Genomic DNA, 22801 nt, shown 5'->3' on the forward strand with positions numbered 1-22801 from the left:
AGTTGAATCAAGTTACCTCGCTAACTCCACGAACTACATTCGTAGTATAGGGCTCTGGGGAGATCTACTTTATAAATACTATAAACCTTGTGATGGTCTCTTTGTTTGGTCAGAGAACGTATGAACCGAGCATGTGATTATATGAGCATTGATTGTTTGTGCATTTTGGCCTGCAGTCACAAGGATCTTTCCCACTCACATTGGAAATGAAAGGTAACTGAATTAAAGTGATAGGAATTTCTTATTTATTTCAAATTCAATCAAAGCTGGTGTAAAGTTGCAGATTAGCCAGTGGGAACTGAAAAAACAAAATAAGAGCAATACTTTTAAAAACCTAACTTACATTTTACAACATTTGTTTCTATGCACAATACAATGATAATGCATGACCAGAGCTGGGGTAGGTTGTGGTTACAGCCAATGAGAGAAGCACTAGGCACACTCAGACTTCTCGCTCAGGTTTAAGGAGAGGGTCTGTTTTAAAAGCATTAGAGGACGGAAGGCCTTTGCTGCAAGAAATGCAGATTATGATTTGAAAAGGATATCCTCTGTGGTACCACCAAGCCCTACTGTAGTGCTTTGAATATGTGCTTTGTCAGTAGGCTTTATAAAATGCAACACTTACATAAATTGTGTGCTAGTTCAGATACGGATGGTTGCATAACGATTTCAAAGGAATACTGCCTTGATATTACCAGTTTTCACATTAACCATATGACCTTTGAACATGAAGCTGTATCCTGTGGAGGAAGGTTGGGCTATTATGAAAGGTGGCACTCCCATTGTAAGGCAATAACTTCCTTGGTAGTATATGTTGAAATGAAGCCTCTTTGGAAACATTCATTGAGCATATTTGCTGACAATAGTAATAAATACGTCTTCCTATGATCCCATCCCACGACCAGCTGGATGTCAGTTGGATGTTTTTCCCTCAGGGATAAAATGACCTCCACAGGACTGTTACAACCATTTAGTAAAATATTATTTGAAACTCACATCATACTGGCAGTGTTCAGGAGCAATGTGTCAGTTGTGTCACATTATTAATCTAGCATGTGTTTCAAAGGATAGTCAGAGTAATTTGTAGATTGTGGAATGTAGCAACAAAGTTCGGTGATATTTCTATCATGACAATTTGGTGAAACTTGTTAGAGATTTAGTGTAACAATGAAGAAACCATGCCGGCCATTACGGTCCTGGATTATTTGTGCACCTCTCTCTCCCCCCTCTGACAAACATTCACAAACACACTTTCAGGAGGTACCAGACCACTTGTATTGCTCCTGGTAATTTCAGACATGTCCTCAGCTCTGCAATCATATGACATCACAGATGTGATCGTACAACCCAACATTAAAAAACGTGAAAGAATATATACAAACACTCGTGCAAACATGCACACATAGATCGAAAGACTTAAAAACAGTAGACAAAACACACAAGAAAGTGATCTTGGACCATATTTTAGTGTCCACATCTTCTCTTCATTCAGTGAACGAACTCTAAATAATTTTCTTTCTTGAAGTAGTCTCCCATGTTTCTTCTCCAGTAGTTCATTCATTAATTAGAAGCATGATCGTTATAACCAATGAATGTCATTTCCCCCCCAGACTTTGCAAAGGTCCAGGAGGAATTTACCTGTACTGTATGACCTTCACTTTGACAGCAATTCACCTTGCTAGGTGTCACCTTCAAAAAGTAAATTTATGGAGAGGCCTGTGAAATTGCTGTTGCAATTGTGCCTCCTTGTGGCTTACCCCAGCTGTCACATGTCCTTGGTGGTTGGTGATGTCATACCTACCACACTGTGCAGGCAGCCATAACACAATGAGTTCAAGGTTTTAAAAAAGTTAGATTTTCCCACACTGAAGATAGCTACTCCTGGAGTGTGCGTCACCTATGAAATAGTATTTCCCCCTCTCCAGTCCCCTCCCACCCGTCTCAGGTGGTCAGGGTTTCCCGTTGGCGGAGGTGGTGTTCTTGTTGCGGACCAGCCAGGAGAGGAGGTTGCGCGGGGGACGGGCGGGCATCTGTGCCAGGCGGACCATACGCGGCGAGCGCCACACCTTGATGGTGGAGTCGTCGCTGGCAGAGAGCAGCAACTCCTGATCGGCTGGGCTGAAGGCCACAGAGTTGACCACGTCATCATGCTGCAGCCGCGCCAGGCAGATGTTGTAGTGGCGGTCCCAGATGTAACCATGTTTGTCCTCTGCACCACTAGGGGGCGAGAGATAGTCACTGGTGAATGACTAGTAAAGTACAGTGCCTTCAGAAAGTATTCATACCCCTTAACTTATTTCCCATTTTGTTTTGTTACAGCCGGAATTCTAAATGAATTAAATATTATTATTTTTTCACCCATCTACACACAATACCCCATAATGATAAAGTGAAAACATGTTTTAAGAAATGTCAGCAAATTATTGAAAATGAATTACAGAAATCTCATTTATATAAGTATTCACACCCTTGAGTCAATACATGTAAGAATCACCTTTGGCAGCGATTAGCTGTGAGTCTCTAAGAGCTTTGCACACCAGGATTGTACAATATTTGCACATTATTCTTTATAAAATTCTTCAAGCTCTGTCAAGTTGGTTGTTGATCATTGCTAGACTGTCATTTTCAAGTCTTGCCATAGATTTTCAAGCTGATTTAAGTCAAAACTGTAACTAGGCCACTCTGGAACATTCAATGTCGTCTTGGTAAGCAACTCGTGTATATCTGTCCTTGTGTTTTAAGTTAATGTCCTGCTGAAAGGTGAATGTCTCCCAGTGTCTGTTGCAAAGCAGACCGAACCAGGCTTTCCTCTAGGATTTTGCGTTTCTTTTTATCCTAAAAAACTCCCTAGTCCTTGCCGATAACAAACACACCCATAACATGATGCAGCCACCACCATACTTGAAAATATGAAGAGTGGTACTCAGTGATGTGTTGGATTTGACCCAAACATAATGCTTTGTATTCAGGACATAAAGTTAATTTCTTTGCCTCATTTTTTTTAGTTTTACTTTTGTGCCTTATTGCAAACAGGATGTATGTTTTTGAATATTTTTTGTTCTGTACAAGCTTCCTTTTCACTCTGTCATTTAGGTTAGTATTGTGGAGTAACTACAATTTTGTTGATCCATCCTCAGTTTTCTCCTATCACAGCCATTACACTCTGTAACAGTTTTAAAGTCACCATTGGCCTCATGGTGAAATCCCTGAGTGGTTTCCTTCCTCTCTGGCAACTGAGTTAGGAAGGATGCCTGTATCCTTGTAGTGACTGGGTGGATTGATACACCATCCAAAGTGTAACTAATAATTTCACCATGCTCAAAAGGGGTATTCAATGTCTGTTTTTTTTTACCCATCTACCAAGAGGTGCTCTTCTTTGCGAGGCATTGGAATACCTCCCTGGTCTTTGTGGTTGAATCTGTGTTTGAAATTCACTGCTCAACTGAGGGACCTTACAGATAATTGTATGTGTGGGGTACAGAGATGAGGTAGTCATTCAAAAATCATGTTAAACACTTATTGCACACAGAGTGAGTCAATACAACTTATTATGTGACTTGTTAAGCGCAATAACTTACTTAGGCTTGCCATAACAAAGGGCTTGAATACTTATTGACTCAAGACATTTCAGCTATTCATTTTGTATTAATTTGTAAACATTTCTAAAAACATAATTTCACTTTGACATTATGGAATATTGTGTGTAGGCCAGTAACACAAAATCTCAATTTAATCTATTTTAAATTCAGGCTGTAACACAACAAAATGTGGAAAAAGTGAAGGGCCGTGAATACTTTCTGAAGGCACTGTAGGTGATTTCTGTGCACAGCTGGGGTTTGCATTACATTTTGTTCAACTCCATTAAAAAAAAAAAACATTGTAAAGTGGTTGTACTACTGGCTATAAGGTGAATGCACCTATTTGTAAGTCGCTCTGGATAAGAGCGTCTGCTAAATGACGTAAATGTAAATGTAAATGTAAAGACATGCTGAACAGGATTGGGTATTATCAAATCTGCATATGGAAGAACATGTCCTTCATATAACACACACGATTTCTCCCTGTTAGTATCTGATACAAAGGCCCAATAACATTGAAAAAGGAATCTGAAGTTATTTATAAACCCATACCCCCATACTGCCTGTAACTGTTAGAGCAGCCATGACATACGTACCTGGCCACAAAGTCTCTGCTGACGTCCAGGAAGATGAAGAAGCACTCGTCGTTAGGCGTGAAGGCTCGGTGGGCCCTCAGGCTCTGCCTCTCCTCCCGCAGGCTCTTCAGGTCAATAACATGCAGGTCAATCTCCTCGGCGATGGGGGGCGGAGACATGGGGTCAGAGATCACACAGCCCGCCGGCCACGCCCGACTGTTCACATACAGATACCTGGACAGACAGACAACAGCATGGATGGACTTGGTTAAGATGTACTTGTTCAGCAATAAAAAGAAAGTGAGGAAAGCAAGGTGATGTTGCAAGACAAATAGTTACTATGTAATCTTGGTTACCCAGAAGCAAAATTCTAATTTCCTGTTTTACTTCTGAGGGTAATGCTGTTAACAATTGTGATTCCCGTTGTGCAAAGGAAGGAAGCGAAGTCTCCCTCGCAAAAGGAAACTATCTGCCAAAACCCTCCCTTCCGCTAAATTCACCATGGCCAAAAGCAAATGTTTGTTTTCTTTAATTTTAAGATAGACAATTTTGACTTTGTGGCTGTGGAATTTAGTGGAAACCGTTTATCAACTGCAATGGGCTTGAAAATCACAGCACCAGTTTAAGCACCGCATTCGCCAAATGCTGATTCGTCCAGATAATCAATGATAAAAACCCAAAACCAGGAACTAGTGCTGCTCGTAATCACATAATTATACGTGAGCTTTGACAGATTCGACGTTTAATCTGTCCACGAGAGATTAGTTACTATGAGGTTTCTATGACAGTCATTCAATGGGTTTCAGGTGCACTCCTTCTGCCACATCTTTGCATCTGTAGCCTTGCAACCAAGTTATCCAGCCTCTTCACACTGCTGCCCATGACGCACACCCACTCCCTCACCTGTGGTCTGGAGACAGGCCCATGCCGATGATGTGGCCGTGGATGTCGATCACATGGTCTAGAGAGTCAAAGAACTCGTCTGTGCTGCGCTCCTCCCCCAGGACAGGCCCAGACGTGGTCATCTGGTCAGGCATGATCTGCTTGATACCTATCTGGTGGGGGGAGTAGGTAAGGCTACCGGTGGTGAAGAGCAGGTAGGTCTTGTCCTCTCCCTCCCCTGGGGCCGAGGAGGAGAGCACATTGGGGTCTGGGGCCTTGGTGTGGGTTTTACCCATGAGCTGGGCCCACTTAGTCTCCAGCTCCCTCACCTCTGAGGCTTTACTTTGAAGACCCTGAGGGCCACCAGAGGAAGAGAGGAGAAAAGGTCAGAGTTCAAAATCAAGATAAAAAGGAGATGAAGTCATGTGGCCAAATGAGACTACTTGGTACACTTCCCATTGGTTACACAGCACATGTTATTTTCATGCTGGCCTACTCCACCGTAACACACAACCTTTGAGTGCTTACCTGTATTACATGCTCCTGCCCAGTGGCGCCGAGTTGAGGTAGGTGGGCTGTCGACAGACCCTGCAGTCTCATCTCCCTCCTGTGCTCTTCATCGTCATCCTCCTCCTCGCTGTCAGTGGAGCCCAGGTCAAAGAGCAGTGGCTGGTGGCTCTGTGGCTGGCTCTGAGCCAGGGCCCTAGCCTTGGACTGGGCTTCATAGTCCAGCAGCAGGTCTGGGTTGTCGTGGAGCCGACAGTGGGCCACCATGACCGTGCGGATGGTGCTGGCGTTGATGTTCTGGATTTTAAAGAGCCGCTTGACCACGTTGACATTCTCAGACTCCACGTCCTGGGGAGAGGGAGAGAGAGGATATGGGTCATGCATGAACATACATAGCACAGTAAATATACTGAACAAAGCCCTATGGGACTCCCGGTCACGGCCGGTTGTGACACAGTCTGGGATGGAACCCGGGTCTGTAGTGACGCCTCAAGCACTGCTTTGCAGTGCCTTAGACCGCTGTGCCACTCGGGAGGCTCGTTCTAGAGAATTTGGCAGTAGGTCCAACTAGGACCTCTACATCCGGCTTCTTCACCTACGGGATGGTCTGGGACCAGCCACCCGGACAGCTGATGAAACTGAGGAGTATTTCTGTCTTTAATAAAGCCCTTTTGTGGGGAAAAACTCATTCGGATTGGCTGGGCCTGGCTCCCCAGTGGGTGGGCTTGGCTGCGCCCCTGCCCAGTCATGTAAAATCCATAGATTAGGGCCTAATGAATTTATTTCAATTGACTGATTTCCTTATATGAACAGTAACGCGGTAAAATCGGTGAAATTGTTCCATTCATATTTTTGTTCAGTATACATACAAGTCATTAGACTGGAAGGAACCTAAGCAAATATACTTACGGGCTTCCGCATGCTTCGGTTCAGCTGGCACAAACTAACTACTAGGCGAACCAAGACCGTCGCTTGAAAAGCGGCAATAGTACCGTTTGTCCATCTTGAGACGCCGTAGCCTTCCTCAAAAGTCAGAATTGATGTAAGATAACTCAAGAAATCTGTCATTCATTCTGACGTTTTTGCTAAAGAGATCTTCGTCGCGCAATTTTACATCTAAGATGTTTGGTGCAGTATTTCTCAAGTGAAAAAATGTGCGTGAAAATGAGTTGTCTATCATTGAATGACAAACATTTAATTGAAGAATCCCTACTGTTGACCAATGAAGGGGCATAGGCGTCGGCTCCAAACTTCAGCCTGCCTCGAGAATTTTTTGTGTGCACGAACAGACAAAAAAAAAAAACTTACCGAAGACCAAAACATCACAAGCATGCGGACGCCTTTAGGGAGTTGATAGCTCTGACTTACAGAGAGAGAGCTGACATCGACCAAAACCTCAGTCAAAGAAACCTAGATTTGTGAAACCATAGAGATCCTATAATTCTGTGTGTGGGACATCTACAATTTAATTCAGTTTGACCAGTCATACGATGACCCAGTCAAAATGGTCACTATGTACAGGAAGATAGTCCCACAGCTGTTTTATCCTCTACCAACCATAACATTTATGACCATGTATGAGACCGACCTGAAAGGCTTTGTTGAGCCAGAGCACAGAGCAGGAGGTCATGTTGCCGATCCAGTGCAGGTTGCCAGAGACGAGGTGGGTCTCGTTCAGCCAGCAGCCAAACACATCGTAGGGCTTGTTCCTCACACGGGACAGGAGGGTGTAGTTCTCTGTGGAGGAAGGCAGGACAAGAAACACCCATGGTTATCTATGTTACCCACATCGGATAATGACCAATTAGAGTATGAGAATAGCAAGTATTATTGTTATATTTTAGATATCAGTTATGTTATCATAGAAAGATCAGACCAATCTTCATGAATACAGGTAGGCCTATTTCATACAATGTTGCAAAAACTTGTCGCAGGTGTGGTGAGATTCTTTGTGTTTTCACTGATGCACTTGCACAACTGAAATGGGTTGTAGTAGTTATAATCTGGCTTGGGTGTTTCAGAGCAAACATGCTACTTTTAAGACCTGTTTTGCATGCAAACAAAGGAAATGTTTGTTGCCTCACTGTTAGGGTTATAATTAAGAGGTGTGCTGTGTATGTCATTTAGTTTTCCTCCACATGTCCTCATACTGTGCTCCATCTATGTCCCACACTTGAGTCACAATGTCTGTGTCGTAAGTAACGTCATTTTGTGTCCAAAAACATTTCTAATGAGGATAACTTGCGTTTTGAATTAAGTCATTAGCCTAATTTCATTTGTTAAAGGCCTTGTGATACACATTCCAGAAAAATCACCAATGAAAGCACATTATGAGAAAGAGACAGAGTAGAGGAAGAGAAAAGACAAGGAAGGAGACAAAAGTGAGGGAGAAACAGCAGGAGAGTGCGTGTGTCCTACCAAGGCTGATGACAGCAATCTCCCCAGAGGAGGAGTGATGAGGGCCCAGGTAGACTCCAGACACCAGTAGCAGGGTGTCGTCAGCGTTGAACTGGGAGAACTGGGTGTAGCCCCAGTTGAAGTGGCGCATGCTGGAGCTGTGCACCATGGTGATGGTGCCATCGGGCCGCACTGTGTCCCAAAGCTGATCAGCGCAGGAGAGAGGAGGATGTTGGGTGAGGAGAGAGACGAGCGGTTTAAAGATGAGAACAGAGAAATGGGAGAGTAGATGTCAACTCTACAGCTATGATGTGCAAATCTCAACAATTACATTCGTTTCCCCCTACATCACATTTTTGGGCACTACACGCTTGAAACTCAGATCCGTGATGGTTCCTGTGCTATAATATTATTGACAAATATTTATATTGTTATTTTTGCTTAACAGCAATCTCAAGGATCCATTTTGGCCATTTTGCTAACATAGGCCTTGAGGCCCAAATGTATCCTTGTGACTGTTGTTGTGGAATACAACAAAACAAATATTGGTGCACACTGGCCATCTTTATTTGGCTTATCCCTAGCCCTAGGCTAAAGCTACCATCTTCTCCGGTCATATGATGTGACAGACCTTGACGGTGCAGTCTTTGGAACAGGAGGAGAAGCGGTGTCCTCGGTGGGAGAAGGCCAAGTGGAGGACCTGGTCTTGGTGCTCTCTCAGAGTCTGAACTTCCACACAGGGGATGCAGTTAAACAGACGCTTGAACTCTCTGTACCACGACACAGAAGCTAGGGAGAGAGACAGGTGAAAATGGATCACAAAACTATTGAAAATATCTATGCAAATCGGCAATGACAGTACTGCAACAATAAGCAATAGTCAACATGAGATATAAGATATTCAGATGCTTGATTTATTCACATGTGTATTGGTGGAAGTAAATATAAATGTTCCTATGCAGAAGACCATACCATTATCCATAATCAATGTGTATTCCAACAAATCATTCCAAAAATAGCCTAGTTGAGGGCTAGCCCAACCCATGGCCTCAATACTTAGCAGATAAGCTTCAAATTAATATCTGACTTTCCTCCTTTCTTTATAAATTGAAAAGTGTCCATCATTTACAGTATTGGATGGGTTTAAATGGAATTAGCCCAACCCTGCTGCCTGGTGTTCTTTGTGGCCTACCAGGGTGTCTGGGCACAGAGTGGGGGATGCGGTAGTAGCTGTAGAACAGCTCCCTCCACAGGAACTCATCTCTGGACACTGCCAGCCACTGTCTGCAGGCCAAGCCAGCGCTCAGCACAGAATCATGGGGGAGACGCAGGAAGATCTCCAGCACCAGGCTGTCTGGCAGGGCTGGGCCATTGTCCATCCTGACATTCTGCAAGGGAACAGCACAGGGAAATAATTATTCTGATACATACTTTAGGTCAAAGTATTAGTATTAGGCTATACAGTAACACATGCATGACAGCAGCACCCTAAATATATGTAAGACCCTGCCCCACAAAATAACCCCACTTCCCACCAACTCTCGTTCTATATTAAGCATGACAGCTGAGTTTGACTGGAGAACTCCACAACACTTGGCATGGGTTGCCCACGGAGGTCCAACAACCACTTCACTGGTTGCTGGATGTCATGAGTTGATAGAATGAAGTGGAATTAACCAGTCATGTTTATAATCAATCTTGATTATATGGAATAATGGATACAACAACAAGGAATGGTGACTATATCCATAAATTAGACAAATCCACATTTAGCTACAACGTTAGCTAGCGAATCTTCTGAAGTTACTAGCTAACATTAATCTTGCATTCGCAAGCAAGATAACCCCCTTTCTGTAAACATTAGCTTGCTAGCTAGTCCAAGGACTTTACATGTTCTGTTTAAAGGCGAATTGCTCTGGAAGCCAAAACAGCCAAATACGCCATCTAAACGTGAATCGATTCTCAATTGCGGTACTGTTCTAGAAACATACATCTCTCTACTTTCATATCACAAACTAATTTCCCAAACGCAAAATACACACTTACTGTACACTGTTTTAATCGATTTTAACACCGTTGCAGCTGACAGTATTTTTCAGTGACAACCTGTTTGTGTTATCCTCCTTCAGTTTATACACAGGTGTTCGGAGGTGCAGGTAGTTAATTAGCACAGGTAGTCAACTGTCTTCCGTCTGTTTTTCGTAAACAAGCGCTGTAACATGGCCATATGGCTGTGTGGGAACCCTAATCTTATAAAAAGGTGTCAAATTAACCTTTTGTTTATTGAAAATTATTTATCGCTGATATGAAAGATAAGGTCCTCTTATGCTTCCAAAACCGTGCCGCAATTGATGCATGTTTATGTGCCGACCGAGCGTCGGGACTCTTAAAAAAACTCCCCCGCTTCGTCCAATGACTTATGTGTAATGCTGGAACTGAGTCATGATCAAGGGCTAGCTAGTTACATTACCGTTAGCAACAATTAGCTATGTTCTACGTACCTCCAGCTAAAAGGAAAAGTCAAAATAACACAGAAAATATTCGTTACTGTTTGTTTAGAAATGTGTGCTGAATATCTTGAAAGCTACACATTTAGGGATGCAAAAACGTTTAGCCCACTAGCTAGCTAGTTAGCTAGCAAACGTTACGCGATAGTTAAAACAAGCTAAGCTACAAGCTAGCTGTCATACGTTCCTAAATGTAACTTTGCCATTTTGTATCCTTCCTTAAATATGAACTTAGCTATATCAATAAACTATTTTTATTTCCCCAACATAAATTCGTATAACAATATAAAACCGTTACCCACCTGCCCGTCGACAATCTTTATGGAGACGAATCAAATGCTGGCTATCCGAAGGTACCTACTGTAGCTAACCAGGGAAAAAATGACAATCTTCTGCACCTGCATGAAAACATAAATTCATTTTTTTGGTATTAATTTAAGGTTAGGCATAAGGTTAACAATATAATTAAGGTTAGGTTTAAAATCAGATTTTAAGAGATAAATTGTAGAAATAGGCAGAGTTAACCATCGTTATCACTGTGTTTGTGGTAACTAGTGACGACCGCGAGAAGTCTGTCCTGTCCCACATGTTACACACCCGAAAGTGGATTTCAGAACAATCGCCATCTCAACAGAAGGGTAAACCATAGACATTAAAACCAGGGGTAAACCAATCAATTACACAGCAGCAATTGATCGTTAGGGAATTATTGTGCACCACCAGAGAGGGTTATTAACACAAAACGAATAACAATAGTAAACAAATACACATATGTTGGGTGTATAAAAGATGGGCCTACTAAATGTCTTCTTGGGTACAGGAAAATAGAATGAGCAAAACCATGTAGTTGTTGAAAATATTTGACGAAGACATTTGTTGACAGTTTAGCAGAGCGAGTTTCCTCTGCATTATTCATCCATAATTGCTGATGCAGGCATCTGTGAAGATGAACGTTCTCTCATTGGCTTGTCTGTGCAGTCTGCACATACCTCCAAAAGCTAGAACACTTGCATAGAACTGAGCACTTTTGTTCAGCTCCTGGGACTGTACAAGCTCCCACCCACAACCCATATAGTCTATGACCAACACCATCTTCTGAAGCCAAGCCATGTTGTGACTCATCTTCAGCGGTAAGAAAATTACAACATTATATAGCAAATAAATACAAGTCTAATATACCATAATTTGGTTTACTCAATATTTTACTAAAATCATAATTGTATGCACTATTCAATGAATGCAATAATTTACCATTGTCTAATGAGTAATTCCTTTTCATGCTTATCAAAATAAGACACCTATAAGAGAATGGTTTGCATTTTTTTTTAATTGGCCAAGGAGTTACAACCTGAAACCTGATAGGGGTGGTATCATTTTACCAGCCTGTGGCATAGCTTTTCTGGTTGTCCTTGTAGATAGACAAAAGTGCAGGATTGTATTGTGGATAATCTGAACTGTGATCTACTGTAAAGGTCTACTACACAATTTTGACAAAAGACAAATGTAGGGGCGATTACAGATGACAAAACATTGTCAGACAAATAAAAAGCTTTGAAATTCACTGGAGTTTAAAAAAATCTGCTCTCCTAACAAAGAGCCCTAGTAAACACTACCATTCAAAAGTTTGGGGTCACAGACATTTCCTTGTTTTCGAAAGAAAAGCAATTTTTTTGTCCATTAAAATAACATCAATCATAAATACAGTGTAGACATTGCTAATGTTGTAAATGGCTATTGTAGCTGGAAACGGCTGATTTTGAATGGAATATCTACATAGGCGTACAGAGGCCCATTATCAGCAACCATCAGTCCTGTGTTCCAATGGCACGTTGTGTTTGCTAATACAAGTTTATCATTTTAAAAGGCTAATTGATCATTAGAAAAGCCTTTTGCAATTTTGTTAGCACAGATGAAAACTGTTGTGCTGATTAAAGAAGCAATAAAACTGGCCTTCTTGAGACTAGTTGAGTATCTGGAGCATCAGCAATTGTGGGTTCGATTACAGGCTCAAAATGGCCAGAAACAAATAACTTTCTTCTGAAACTTGTCAGTCTATTCTTGTCCTGAGAAATGAAGGCGCAAACTGGCTCTAACCAGAATAGAAAGAGGAGTGGGAGGCCCCGGTACACAACTGAGCAAGAGGACAAATACATTAGTGTCTAGTTTGAGAAACAGATGGCTCACAGGTCCTCAACTGCTTCATTAAAGCTTCATTAAATAGTACCCCCAAAACACCAGTCTCAACGTCAACAGTGAAGAGGCAACTCCGGGATGCTGACCTTCTAGGCAGAGTTGCAAAGAAAAAGCCATATCTCAGACTGGCCAATAAAAAGAAAAGATTAAGATGGGCAGTCTGAGATATGGCCAATTGGCGCTGTTCTGTGAAGGGAGTAGTACACAGTGTTGTACGAGATCTTCAGTTTCTTGGCAATTTCTCGCATAGAATAGCCTTCATTTCTCAGAACAAGAATAGACTGACGAGTTTCAGAATAAAGTTTTGTTTCTGGCCATTTTGAGCCTGTAATCGAACCCACAATTGCTAATGCTCCAGATACTCAACTAGTCTCAAGAAGGCCAGTTTTATTGCTTCTTTAATCAGAACAACAGTTTTCAGCTGTGCTAACATAATTGCAAAAGGGTTTTCTAATGATCAATTAGCCTTTTAAAATGATAAACTTGGATTAGCAAACACAACATGCCATTGGAACGCAGGACTGATGGTTGATGATAATGGGCCTCTGTACGCCTATGTAGATATTCCATTAAAAATCAGCCGTTTCCAGCTACATGTCATTTACAACATTAACAATGTCTACACTGTATTTCTGATCAATTTGATGTTATTTTAATGGACAAAAAAATGGCTTTTCTTTCAAAAAACAGGGACATTTCTAAGTGACCCCAAACTTTTGAATGGTAGTGTATATGTAGTAACAATGTAATAAAGATATAGGATCAGGAAAAGACATGAAAGCACTGAGACACGGACACATACGATAATACTGCATATTAACAAATTGTGTCCCTACTCAGTGCTGTCCTATGTGGCTGACAGCATAGCTGCCTGCTGCTGCCCCTCAAGAAAGATCAAATCAGCTACAGGATGACAATACCAGCACAAGGGTAAGTGTTTTGACCTGCCAAAATGTGTATGTCTAGTCTACATCTAGTTTGTGTTGAGTTCTCCTGTCGAAGCTATGGGCATGTGTAGGTACAGTAGCTGAGTAAAGCATGTTAAACGTCTTCCTGTTTTTCTATTTTGCAGGGGAGGATGTGTGGACAGTCTCCAAAGGGGCACCATCCAGTCAAAACCCTCCAGCCAGAAAGATTATCTCTTAGATGGCCATTTTAGAGAGGGACTAGGGCTAGGGTTTTAGTACTTTGAAAATGCATCCTTCCTTCAAGATTTCACTGATCGTTCTGCATATGGCTAGCGGGTACTATTCCTCTGTGCTTTTGATAATGACGACTTGTCTGTAAACTCCTTGTTTGGGAGGTGGATATATCTGACAACACCCAAGTACAGAAGGTGACCAGCAGAGTAGTGTTTGGCTGAACTGCAACCTATATTGCTTTCACTATATTTAATCAAATCTATGACAAAAGTATTGAACAAAGTTATGTAATTAAGAAAATGTTACTTGATTAAGCATATTTCAGACTCGATTGTAGCTTTATTGCTGTTATCCAACAAATCTCTTTTCTTGGACAGGACCATTTACCCTGGTAAATAAGAGCTTTACAGGTTTCTTAACCCAACCTTACAACCACTGCTAAATATCAGTGCTAAAGCCAGAGCTATTACAGATGTCAAAGAACAAACTATAAAAAGTCAAATAAAGGCCTATATCCATGATACTCTATTTAGAAAACTATAGAATAGTAAAAAAAATGGCCATAAACCAACAAGACAATCAACAGATTTTATATTTAAAAAAATTAATCTAACATTAGACAAACCATTCAAAGCTAATTTGATACGCTTTACAAAAGTGGCTACTAGCTACAAGACTCCCATCTTTGGTGAGAATTTGTGGTTGCTGCACACAAACAAATAAATAAAAATGAAGTAACAATGTTATATAGAAAAAAACTGTAAATTAATGTATGAAGATAGATTGCCTGTTCTCACGTCAGTTTGGTTTGAATAGACCCCATTTGTCAGTGTAGTTCAGCCTTGCACAGTTAAGTAAAAAGGAGTTTGCCGCATGATCCATCTCTATGTCCATCCTTCTGTCTGTTACTCTTTCAGCCAGGTGAGCAGTTGAGGTGTGTAGTAGGTGATGATGATGTCAGCACCTTGAGCAGAGGGAATAATATGTAACTAGAGCAGTAGAACTCACTCTTTCTCTATAGAGAACAGAGCACTGTTCCTCCAGACCCCAAGTCTCCCATCCTCTCTCACCTGCCCTGCGGAAGGCAGTCATAGACTCCAGTACAGCGGTGCGCAGGTCAAAAGCGCCAGCCTGGGCCCCATGCCACAGCATGGCAAACTCCCCCGACACGTTATACACTGCCAGCGGGTGAGTGGGGTGCTGGAAGAGACCATAGAAGGATGGTAAGAAAGCGATGGAGCAGGTGAAACTATTGTGAAAGATATTGTGAAAACATGTATGTTGTCAGAAGAGAAGCTGAAGAGGCATGTTTTGTAGTCTTCATAGATAACTGATGAAAAGCTTGTTTATGTACCCTTGGAATTTAGTGTGGTGTGGTTATTTAGCTCAAACTGTCAATACCACTCCCGGAGGCTGAAACTCTGTGACCAGACAACGAAAGGGGTTAACGAGGAAGAACATACTGACCTTGTCTTTGACCTCCCTCACTATGTCCAGATAGGGCAGTCCTGGCTTCACCATCAGCATATCTGCTCCCTCCTTGACATCTCTGTCCTGAGATAAAACCATAAACAAAACCTCAACCAGCTGGGTAAACAGAATATCTCTGACACAAACACACACTCTCTCTCTCCCCCTAATACACATGGATGCACTTCAGACACTTTCTTACCACAGCTCGTAGTGCCAGGCCCCTTGCACCGGAGGGCAGCTGATAACAGCGCCTGTCTCCAAATGCTGGCTTGGATTGTGCTGCATCTCTACACACAAAAAGAATAATAGATCTTCGAACATCCTGTCAAATGGTGATGCGTAAGTAATGCCTTTTCTGTCCATCTTAAGTTTTACAATCAATTGTTACCTGAAGGGACCATAGTAACAGGAAGCAAACTTGGCACTGTAGCTCAGCACTGACACCTGAGGAGAAGGAGGAAATACATTTATTTTCTTGGACATTTTCTTTCAGGAAATTCTGCCTTATAGCAAATGGCTTCCTTACTGAGGATTTCCTTACAGCAAGTTTTCCTTTCCTTATTGAGTCCATATGAATGTGTTCTATTTTTATGTACAAACTAGTGCTCCCAGCTGTTACCTTGTTGCCCATGTCATTGGACATCAGTGATTGTTTGATGGCTCCCACTCGCCCATCCATCATATCAGAGGGTGCAATGATGTGACAGCCTGTACGAGACGAACAAGAGATCTTAAACTATTGACATGGGTGTAAGGCCCCATAAAGAATATCAACATTGGTATTGATAAACACTATTTTTAGACGTGAGAGTAGAAAACAGAGGGGTGAGGAGTGACCAGACTCACCAGCGCGGGCATAGGCCAATGCCACTTCTGCCAGACGCTGGCAACTGGCACCATTGTCCAGAGTGCCATCCACTCGCAAGATTCCTGAGGGAGAATCAGAGGGCAGTCTTATAACACTGTACTGTCGATCAAAATAAATTATATTTGCATTAGTTTTAGACGAATGGAATGTGATAGAGAGTGACTGACCACAGTGTCCATGTGAGGTGTAGGGACAGAGGCAGACGTCGCAGGCCAACAGCAGGTCAGGGAAAATAGACTTTATCTGCTTCACAGCCAACACTGCCGGAGTATCGTCTGTGTCTGCACCCGAACCTCTCTCATCCTGAGAGGATGACAAGGTGTGCAAGAAAACTGGCGTCAGCCTTTTAAAGACATACCAAGTTTACAAGTGCATACAGATTGTAAAATCTTAAATTGAGCCAGTTTGCTACAGCAGGAAAATAATCCTGCAGCAGGAAAATAATCCTGCAGCAACAGGAAATGTGAATTATTATGTGGATTATAATTAATTGACATTTATTGTAGGGGTTGATACATTTTATATTAGGGCAAATCAAGTCTGAAATTGTGAAAAGTGGAAATGACTAACTTAAGAAGACTTTTAAAACCTTGAATACACTACAAGTTTGCATTTCCTGCTGTGCAGGAACATTCTCAACAACAAAAGTGATCAAATTAAGATCATACATCTGTATGGGTCTTTCTATAAATAAATAGGACCAATGTGTGACATCAGGATCAACATTTCAAAATGGTTTAAAAAAATATATATGATTTTCATGCAGTTCCACATGTGTACTTAGAGGAATAAAAGTGAATATATGCAAATTGACCCATAACTCCCCCTATACAACAACAACATTGGCCTAGGACTATACATCCTTTAAACAGGGTTCATACATTGGCAAGTCAAATTCAATGACTTTCAGGGACTTTTTCAATGTTACACAACTGTATATTTTATATAATTGTACATGCAGGGCCTAATATAGAACCCCCCCAAACAGCATGCAAAAAGTGTCAAAACAGTAGTCCATTAACACTTTAAGAATAATAAAATGTAGGCCTTGCCTATGCAAATGTGAGAATAATGTGGCCATTGCCTGACTAAATAGTTTGGATGCATGCATGGTGATTTTTCTGTAGCCTATGCGGCTGACGCAGGCACACATAATAAAGCCATGAGTAGCTGTAGCATTAATCTCACCATTTGAATCTCACCATCGCTGTTTTTATAATGACAAAGTGACCAAAAACCAGGTTCCTTTTTTAATTGAAGGATTTGTATGGAAAGCCAAGTTGAAGTCAATAATCCTCATCCTCATTATAACCGCACATGGATTTACCGCAACAGAGAAGCCCAACACCCTTCCATTGAAGCGGCTGGAAACAAACGAAAGTGGCCCCCTCTCTCACAAAAACCGATCAAAAATGAAATCACAGATAATTATAAGGAAGCAGGAGAACCTATAAATTGGCTACAATAATTAGGACTTTTCACGCACCAAATTGAGGAAATGTCTTATGTTCAAGGTAGGCGTATTCCAGTACTTGAATTTCTGAGCACCAACTTCAAGCCCCTTGTATTGTATAAAATTGCAGGTGTAACATGGAAAACAAAATGTATTTTTCATGTTATTTCATTACCTGATCATATTGTGAATAAGACCACTAGGCTATGTCATTTGTCATTATATCGAGAATATCCTACATAATTGCGCACAGTAGACTCTCTGTCCAATCCGAGGCACAAAAACATAAACTCATTACCTTAATGCTTTCTCTTTTAAATCAAACGAGACCCTGCTGTTAATCAAGCAGACAACAACAGATGATCAACATCAATTCGCTAGGGAAATTAGATCCAACTTGGATCCAGGCACAACTGTCTTCACCAGCGTAACGAATGAGACACCAAAATATTCTGGACATTCCTCGTGAACACCTTTTTTCCCCACACTTGGGCTGTTGTTGCATCGCATACACTATCACAACAGCTGTTCATCACTTGGCTTTCATTAGGAAAAGTCCTTCCTGGATCAGATGATGTGTGAAAATTACACTGGTGTAACAATCAACTGGACACCAAATGCGGATCCAACAAGTATTATGCATAATTATTGAAGAACTAAGTTAATGACAGTATCGATTTATGTTTTAAGGATCAAAGTAAGGTGACTATTTTGATTAGAAGCATTCGTGGCCGGTCTCAGACGATACCGCAGGTGAAAAAGCCGGATGTGGAGGTCCTGGGCTGGTGTGGTTACACGAGGTCTGCGGTTGTGAGGCCGGTTGGACGTTCTCCCAAATACTCTCAAATTACGTTGGAGGCGGCTTATGATAGAGAAATTAACATTCAATTCTCTGGCAACAGCTCTGGTAGACATTCCTGCAGTCAGCATGCCAATTGCATGCTCCCTGAAAACTTTAGACATCTGTGGCATTGTGTTGTGATAAAACTGCACATTTTAGAGTGTCCTTTTATTGTCCCCAGCACAAGGTGCACCTGTGTAATGATCATGCTGTTTAAACAGCTTCTTGATATGCCATACCTGTCAGGTGGATGGATTATCTTGGCAAATGAGAAATGCTCACTAACAGGGATGTAAACACATTTGTGCACAAAATCTGATAAATAAGGTTTTTGTGCATATGGAACATTTCTGGGATCTTTTATTTCAGCTCATGAAACATGGGACCAACACTTTACATGTTGCGTTTATATTTTTGTTCAGTATAGTTTACTGGTACCTTAGCGATTTTTGCAGGCACTCCGAAAATCAGCACACACTTCAAGCCCTTCTCCACAAGGGGGCGAAGCATGCCCTCCAGTTTATTCACTCCATATCTGAGAGGGAAAAAAAGAAAAAAGACATTGAGGGAGACACAGGTAGTGGACAAACTACAAAGTGCTATTTCAATACAACTTTGAGGCAAGGAATTACATAGTGGCACTTCATTAGCAATGCATTGTGATGTATTTGATCTCCATAGCCTAAAATCATGTTTGTTTTGGTCAACAAACCAAATCAGTCTTAGTAAGTGAGATAAATACTGTGTCTATAGTTTCAACTCTGACACATAATAGTACCTTAGGGCTCAGTATTGGTTTACAGCCTATTTTATTGTAACCAAATGGTGCATGAGAAGGGAGGGTTGTGAGGGACAAAAAGCTAACGGATTCTCTTCTTATCTTGGCCCAGTTGTTGGCTCTGGATCCACCCTGCCTCACAGTATTTATCTGGAGGTCACAGCCTTGCTCTCAATGGTCCCATCCCTCGCTCATTCTCACTCAGCCATGAGAATTCTCATTTAAAGTATTTTTGTTTCAAAGTCATATGTTTTTAAAATATGATTACAAAACATGATACATTAACAGCACATTGTGGGTATTCAACTACCGTACCCAGCGTAGATGAGCAATTACCATAGATGAGATTATCAACCAAATGAACAGGTAATCTGGAGTCATTACCTGGCCTGGCCAGGTAGACTAGCGATGGGCTCCACAGCATCAGGACTGTCACTGTTGGAGAAAAGAACCAGAAAGCTGGCGTGTTACAAAAACACATAGCCACCCAAATATATACAGTTTACCTGACTTTGACATTTGTGACTAGTTTCAGGAAACTAGTCGTATGTCGCAAGTCACGATTTAACAGGTGAGGCATTTTAACATTTATTTTTATCAAAATATGTTTTTGGGCAGAAATGCCTTCTTGAACATTTGAACTTTCATGTGCCTTAATAACAAACTTGTATGCCATCTGTAAATACGAATAAAGTTGTTAAATTACAAGCCTAGCTGGTTTAGCCACAGAAATACAGGAACTTTCCCTCTAGCAATGATTGGCTGAGATAATGAACGGGCTGGACATGCCGAAAGATGAGTTTCGGATTGGTCTGCCGTGTAGCATCTTCTGTCTATAAAATGAGCTGCTCGTTATGTGTAGATAATCCTTTCTACTGCAGTTTTTTTCGAAAGATAACATTAGCCATGGAGAACTGCAAATGCGTTGCTACTGCTCTCAATAACATTGATGCCCTGAATTTATCAAGCGCTATCGACAAAGGTCAGTGGGAAAAAGTTGTGATGGACTACTTTCAGGAGGACGATCGTACCATGCTGACTCTCTTTGACTGTGAAAATGAATCAGACGATGTGAACCAGAGTGACTTGACACAATGGGCCAAGCAAGCTGTACAAACAAAACGGAAACGACATAGGACGTCTTATTTAATGAAAGGGTTTGCAGTCTGCTGTGAAGCGTTCATCCATGTATACGGGTAAGAGTCTAGCTACAGATTCAGATATTACACGTTTCAAATTTTGTCAGAAAGTTGTTTTCATTGCAAGTTAAAGGAAATGTATAATCCTTCTGACCCTATGCAGCCAGGACCCTATGCAGCCAGGACCCATCTACTTTTTAACTCCTCGCAAGTATGGCTTGTTTGGTGTCTGCTGTGAAGGAATACCACAAGTCAACTACTTGATTGATGAAGGCATGTCATCCAGCAAAGGCAGCAGCACAGTCATCAACTACATGCACCATTTCTTCACCAACTACTGAGTTGGGAAAACACGTGTTGTGAATTGTGATAACTGCAGTGGCCAAAACAAGAACAAGTTTGTGCTCTGGTATTGTGCCTGGCGGACCATGCACAAGCTCCACCACAGTCTGGACCTTCACTTCCTGATCACAGGCCACACCAAGTTTGCCCCCCGACTGGTGCTTCGGCCTCATCAAGCAGCGCTTCAGAAAGACCAGAGTGAACACTTTGTCCGAGATTGCTGGCGTTGTGAAGGACAGCACTGTGACAGGGGTCAACATCCCACAGCTGATTGGACTAGAGGACGGTACGGTGCTGGTGGAACGCTATGGCTGGCAACAACACCTGACTCCGTACTTCAGGCCGCTGCCACAGATCAAGCAGTACCAGCACTTCAGGTGAATATCATTTTCATTGCTTTGTATGAGGTTATTCTTCTTATCTAAACTTGGGAGATTAATTGATGTTATGCAAGTTTGAATGTCTTCTAAACTGTATTTAGTGTTTTACAGCTTTGATGCTCTGGAGCCTGGTGTTGTTGTCGCCAAGGAGCGTTCAGACTCAGTCGGGACCAAGTTTCAGCTGCTGCGCAACGCTGACATCCTTCCTCCCATAGATGGTCTGCCTGTACAAGCACCACCTGGACTGGACACAGCTAGACAAACTTATATTTTTGAAAAGATCAGGGAGTTTTGCGCCGAAAGGGCTATGGACATCACATGCCCTGCACCAAAGTCAAGGGCAGGACAGAAACAGGCTCTCCGAATATAGATTCCCTTGTTCATACGTGGTTTGGACGGACCAGTTCATCACTGGGGGCGAGTTCCCAGTCATCAGCACTATCTGTTGTGCCTCTATTCACATGACTCTCTCCTAACACACACGCCATACATTGCTGCTACTATTTATTTTTTTATCCTGCTGCTCAGCCACTTTACCCCTGATTGTATTTATTTATTTATTTTATTTAACCAGGTAAGTCGGTCACATTTGTCATTTGTATCACAACATCAAGGCATCCTAGTCTCTATGTGGTAGAGGAGAGACATTACGTGACGAAGATGGGGTAGATGAGGTTCTCAGGTCTCAAGTCGGAGGCACAGGTCTGCCAGTATCTGAGAGTTGGGTGGAAATAGCCACTGTGGAGGAGAGACTCGACCGGCTGCATCTTTGCCCTGAGAAAGAGAGAGGAAGAGAGGTGTTTGACAATGGCACCTTTATTCACCCCCACATTTCTGAGACGCATTGGAATGAGAGAATGGTTTACACATTCACTGACCAAGCATGCGTGAAACCCGACTTAAACTAAACAATTGGATGACCCTGAGTGACAGCAGTGATAATGCTGGTTCACACACAGCTGGAGCAAGAGTAATTGCTCACATTTATGAAAGCACATCCCAGATCCGTTTAATTCTATAATTTCAAGATTATTAACATTAAAGGTCTACATCTATATTAAAATGGCTGATTTTATTCAAATAACCTGGTAATTATATTCGAATCAAATGGGTGACCAGAGAAGGTCCGTGGATAATTCCTATTTCCTTAGGACCTATCCATAAGCACGCGGACCAGAGAAGAAAAATGCATGCTTTGACATCTGACATAAAAAGTTCACAGCTGGAGACTTGTAGAGCGTTACCTGACAAAAAAAATGCGCGTTTGATCAAATAAAAATACAACGTTAGGTAAATGCCTGATTTAGCAAGCAAGCTTACAATATTGTGCTTTATGACATACAACTAACACCTACTATTAGTGCTGATTAATCAATTAAGCTAAATCTGTTATAAAACAATAGTTTTAAAACAATTAAATGTAATGACAGAAAGCTAACTTCAACTTCTTCTATCAAGAATCATGTGCTCTCAAACTGGCCAGTTCCTTACACAACACGACTATAGCAAGCACACTTGCAACTCCTCCTGCTCATATTCCGCAGATGTATAACTTGTTCACCTTGCAAAATCCAAAACGTAACTTATCAGCATAAACTAACATACAACAAGGTTAACTTTACTAAAATAAATAAATGAATGTTAGTGTTCTTACCTTGTACAGTACGTCCTTGCTCCTTGGCTTGCGCTAGTCTCATGCGCTTGCACTAGTCTCATGCACTAACCGGCCACCGTAAATTCCGTGAA

General features: G+C 41.7%; 2 protein-coding genes across 3 annotated transcripts; both read right to left on the reverse strand.

Moving 5' to 3' along the window:
* Window positions 1–218: 218 nt before the first annotated feature.
* LOC311127377 (F-box/WD repeat-containing protein 5-like) lies at window positions 219–11028 on the reverse strand. Of its 2 annotated transcripts, XM_084159222.1 has the most exons (10): window positions 10972–11028; window positions 10749–10844; window positions 9132–9327; window positions 8571–8728; window positions 7961–8144; window positions 7131–7279; window positions 5564–5890; window positions 5057–5388; window positions 4175–4387; window positions 219–2217 (listed from the first exon to the last, which is right to left on the reverse strand). In XM_084159222.1, exons 3-10 carry the CDS (start codon window positions 9316–9318, stop codon window positions 1950–1952), a joined length of 1818 nt encoding a protein of 605 aa, XP_084015348.1. In that variant the 5' UTR covers window positions 9319–9327; window positions 10749–10844; window positions 10972–11028; the 3' UTR covers window positions 219–1949. The 2 variants fall into 2 exon arrangements, with proteins under 2 accessions (XP_084015348.1, XP_084015347.1); XM_084159221.1 differs by lacking the exon at window positions 10972–11028 and having other exon boundaries at window positions 10749–10936.
* Window positions 11029–14355: 3327 nt separating this feature from the next.
* Window positions 14356–22769, reverse strand: alad (aminolevulinate dehydratase). The gene is made up of 12 exons (XM_084159020.1): window positions 22710–22769; window positions 21707–21829; window positions 19579–19629; window positions 18855–18951; window positions 16290–16425; window positions 16101–16184; window positions 15874–15962; window positions 15643–15698; window positions 15454–15541; window positions 15249–15335; window positions 14852–14981; window positions 14356–14745 (listed from the first exon to the last, which is right to left on the reverse strand). Exons 2-12 carry the CDS (start codon window positions 21820–21822, stop codon window positions 14687–14689), a joined length of 993 nt encoding a protein of 330 aa, XP_084015146.1. The 5' UTR covers window positions 21823–21829; window positions 22710–22769; the 3' UTR covers window positions 14356–14686.
* Window positions 22770–22801: the final 32 nt, after the last annotated feature.

Source organism: Coregonus lavaretus (assembly GCF_964263955.1).
Source record: "Coregonus lavaretus genome assembly, chromosome: 4".
Taxonomy (NCBI): domain Eukaryota; kingdom Metazoa; phylum Chordata; class Actinopteri; order Salmoniformes; family Salmonidae; genus Coregonus; species Coregonus lavaretus.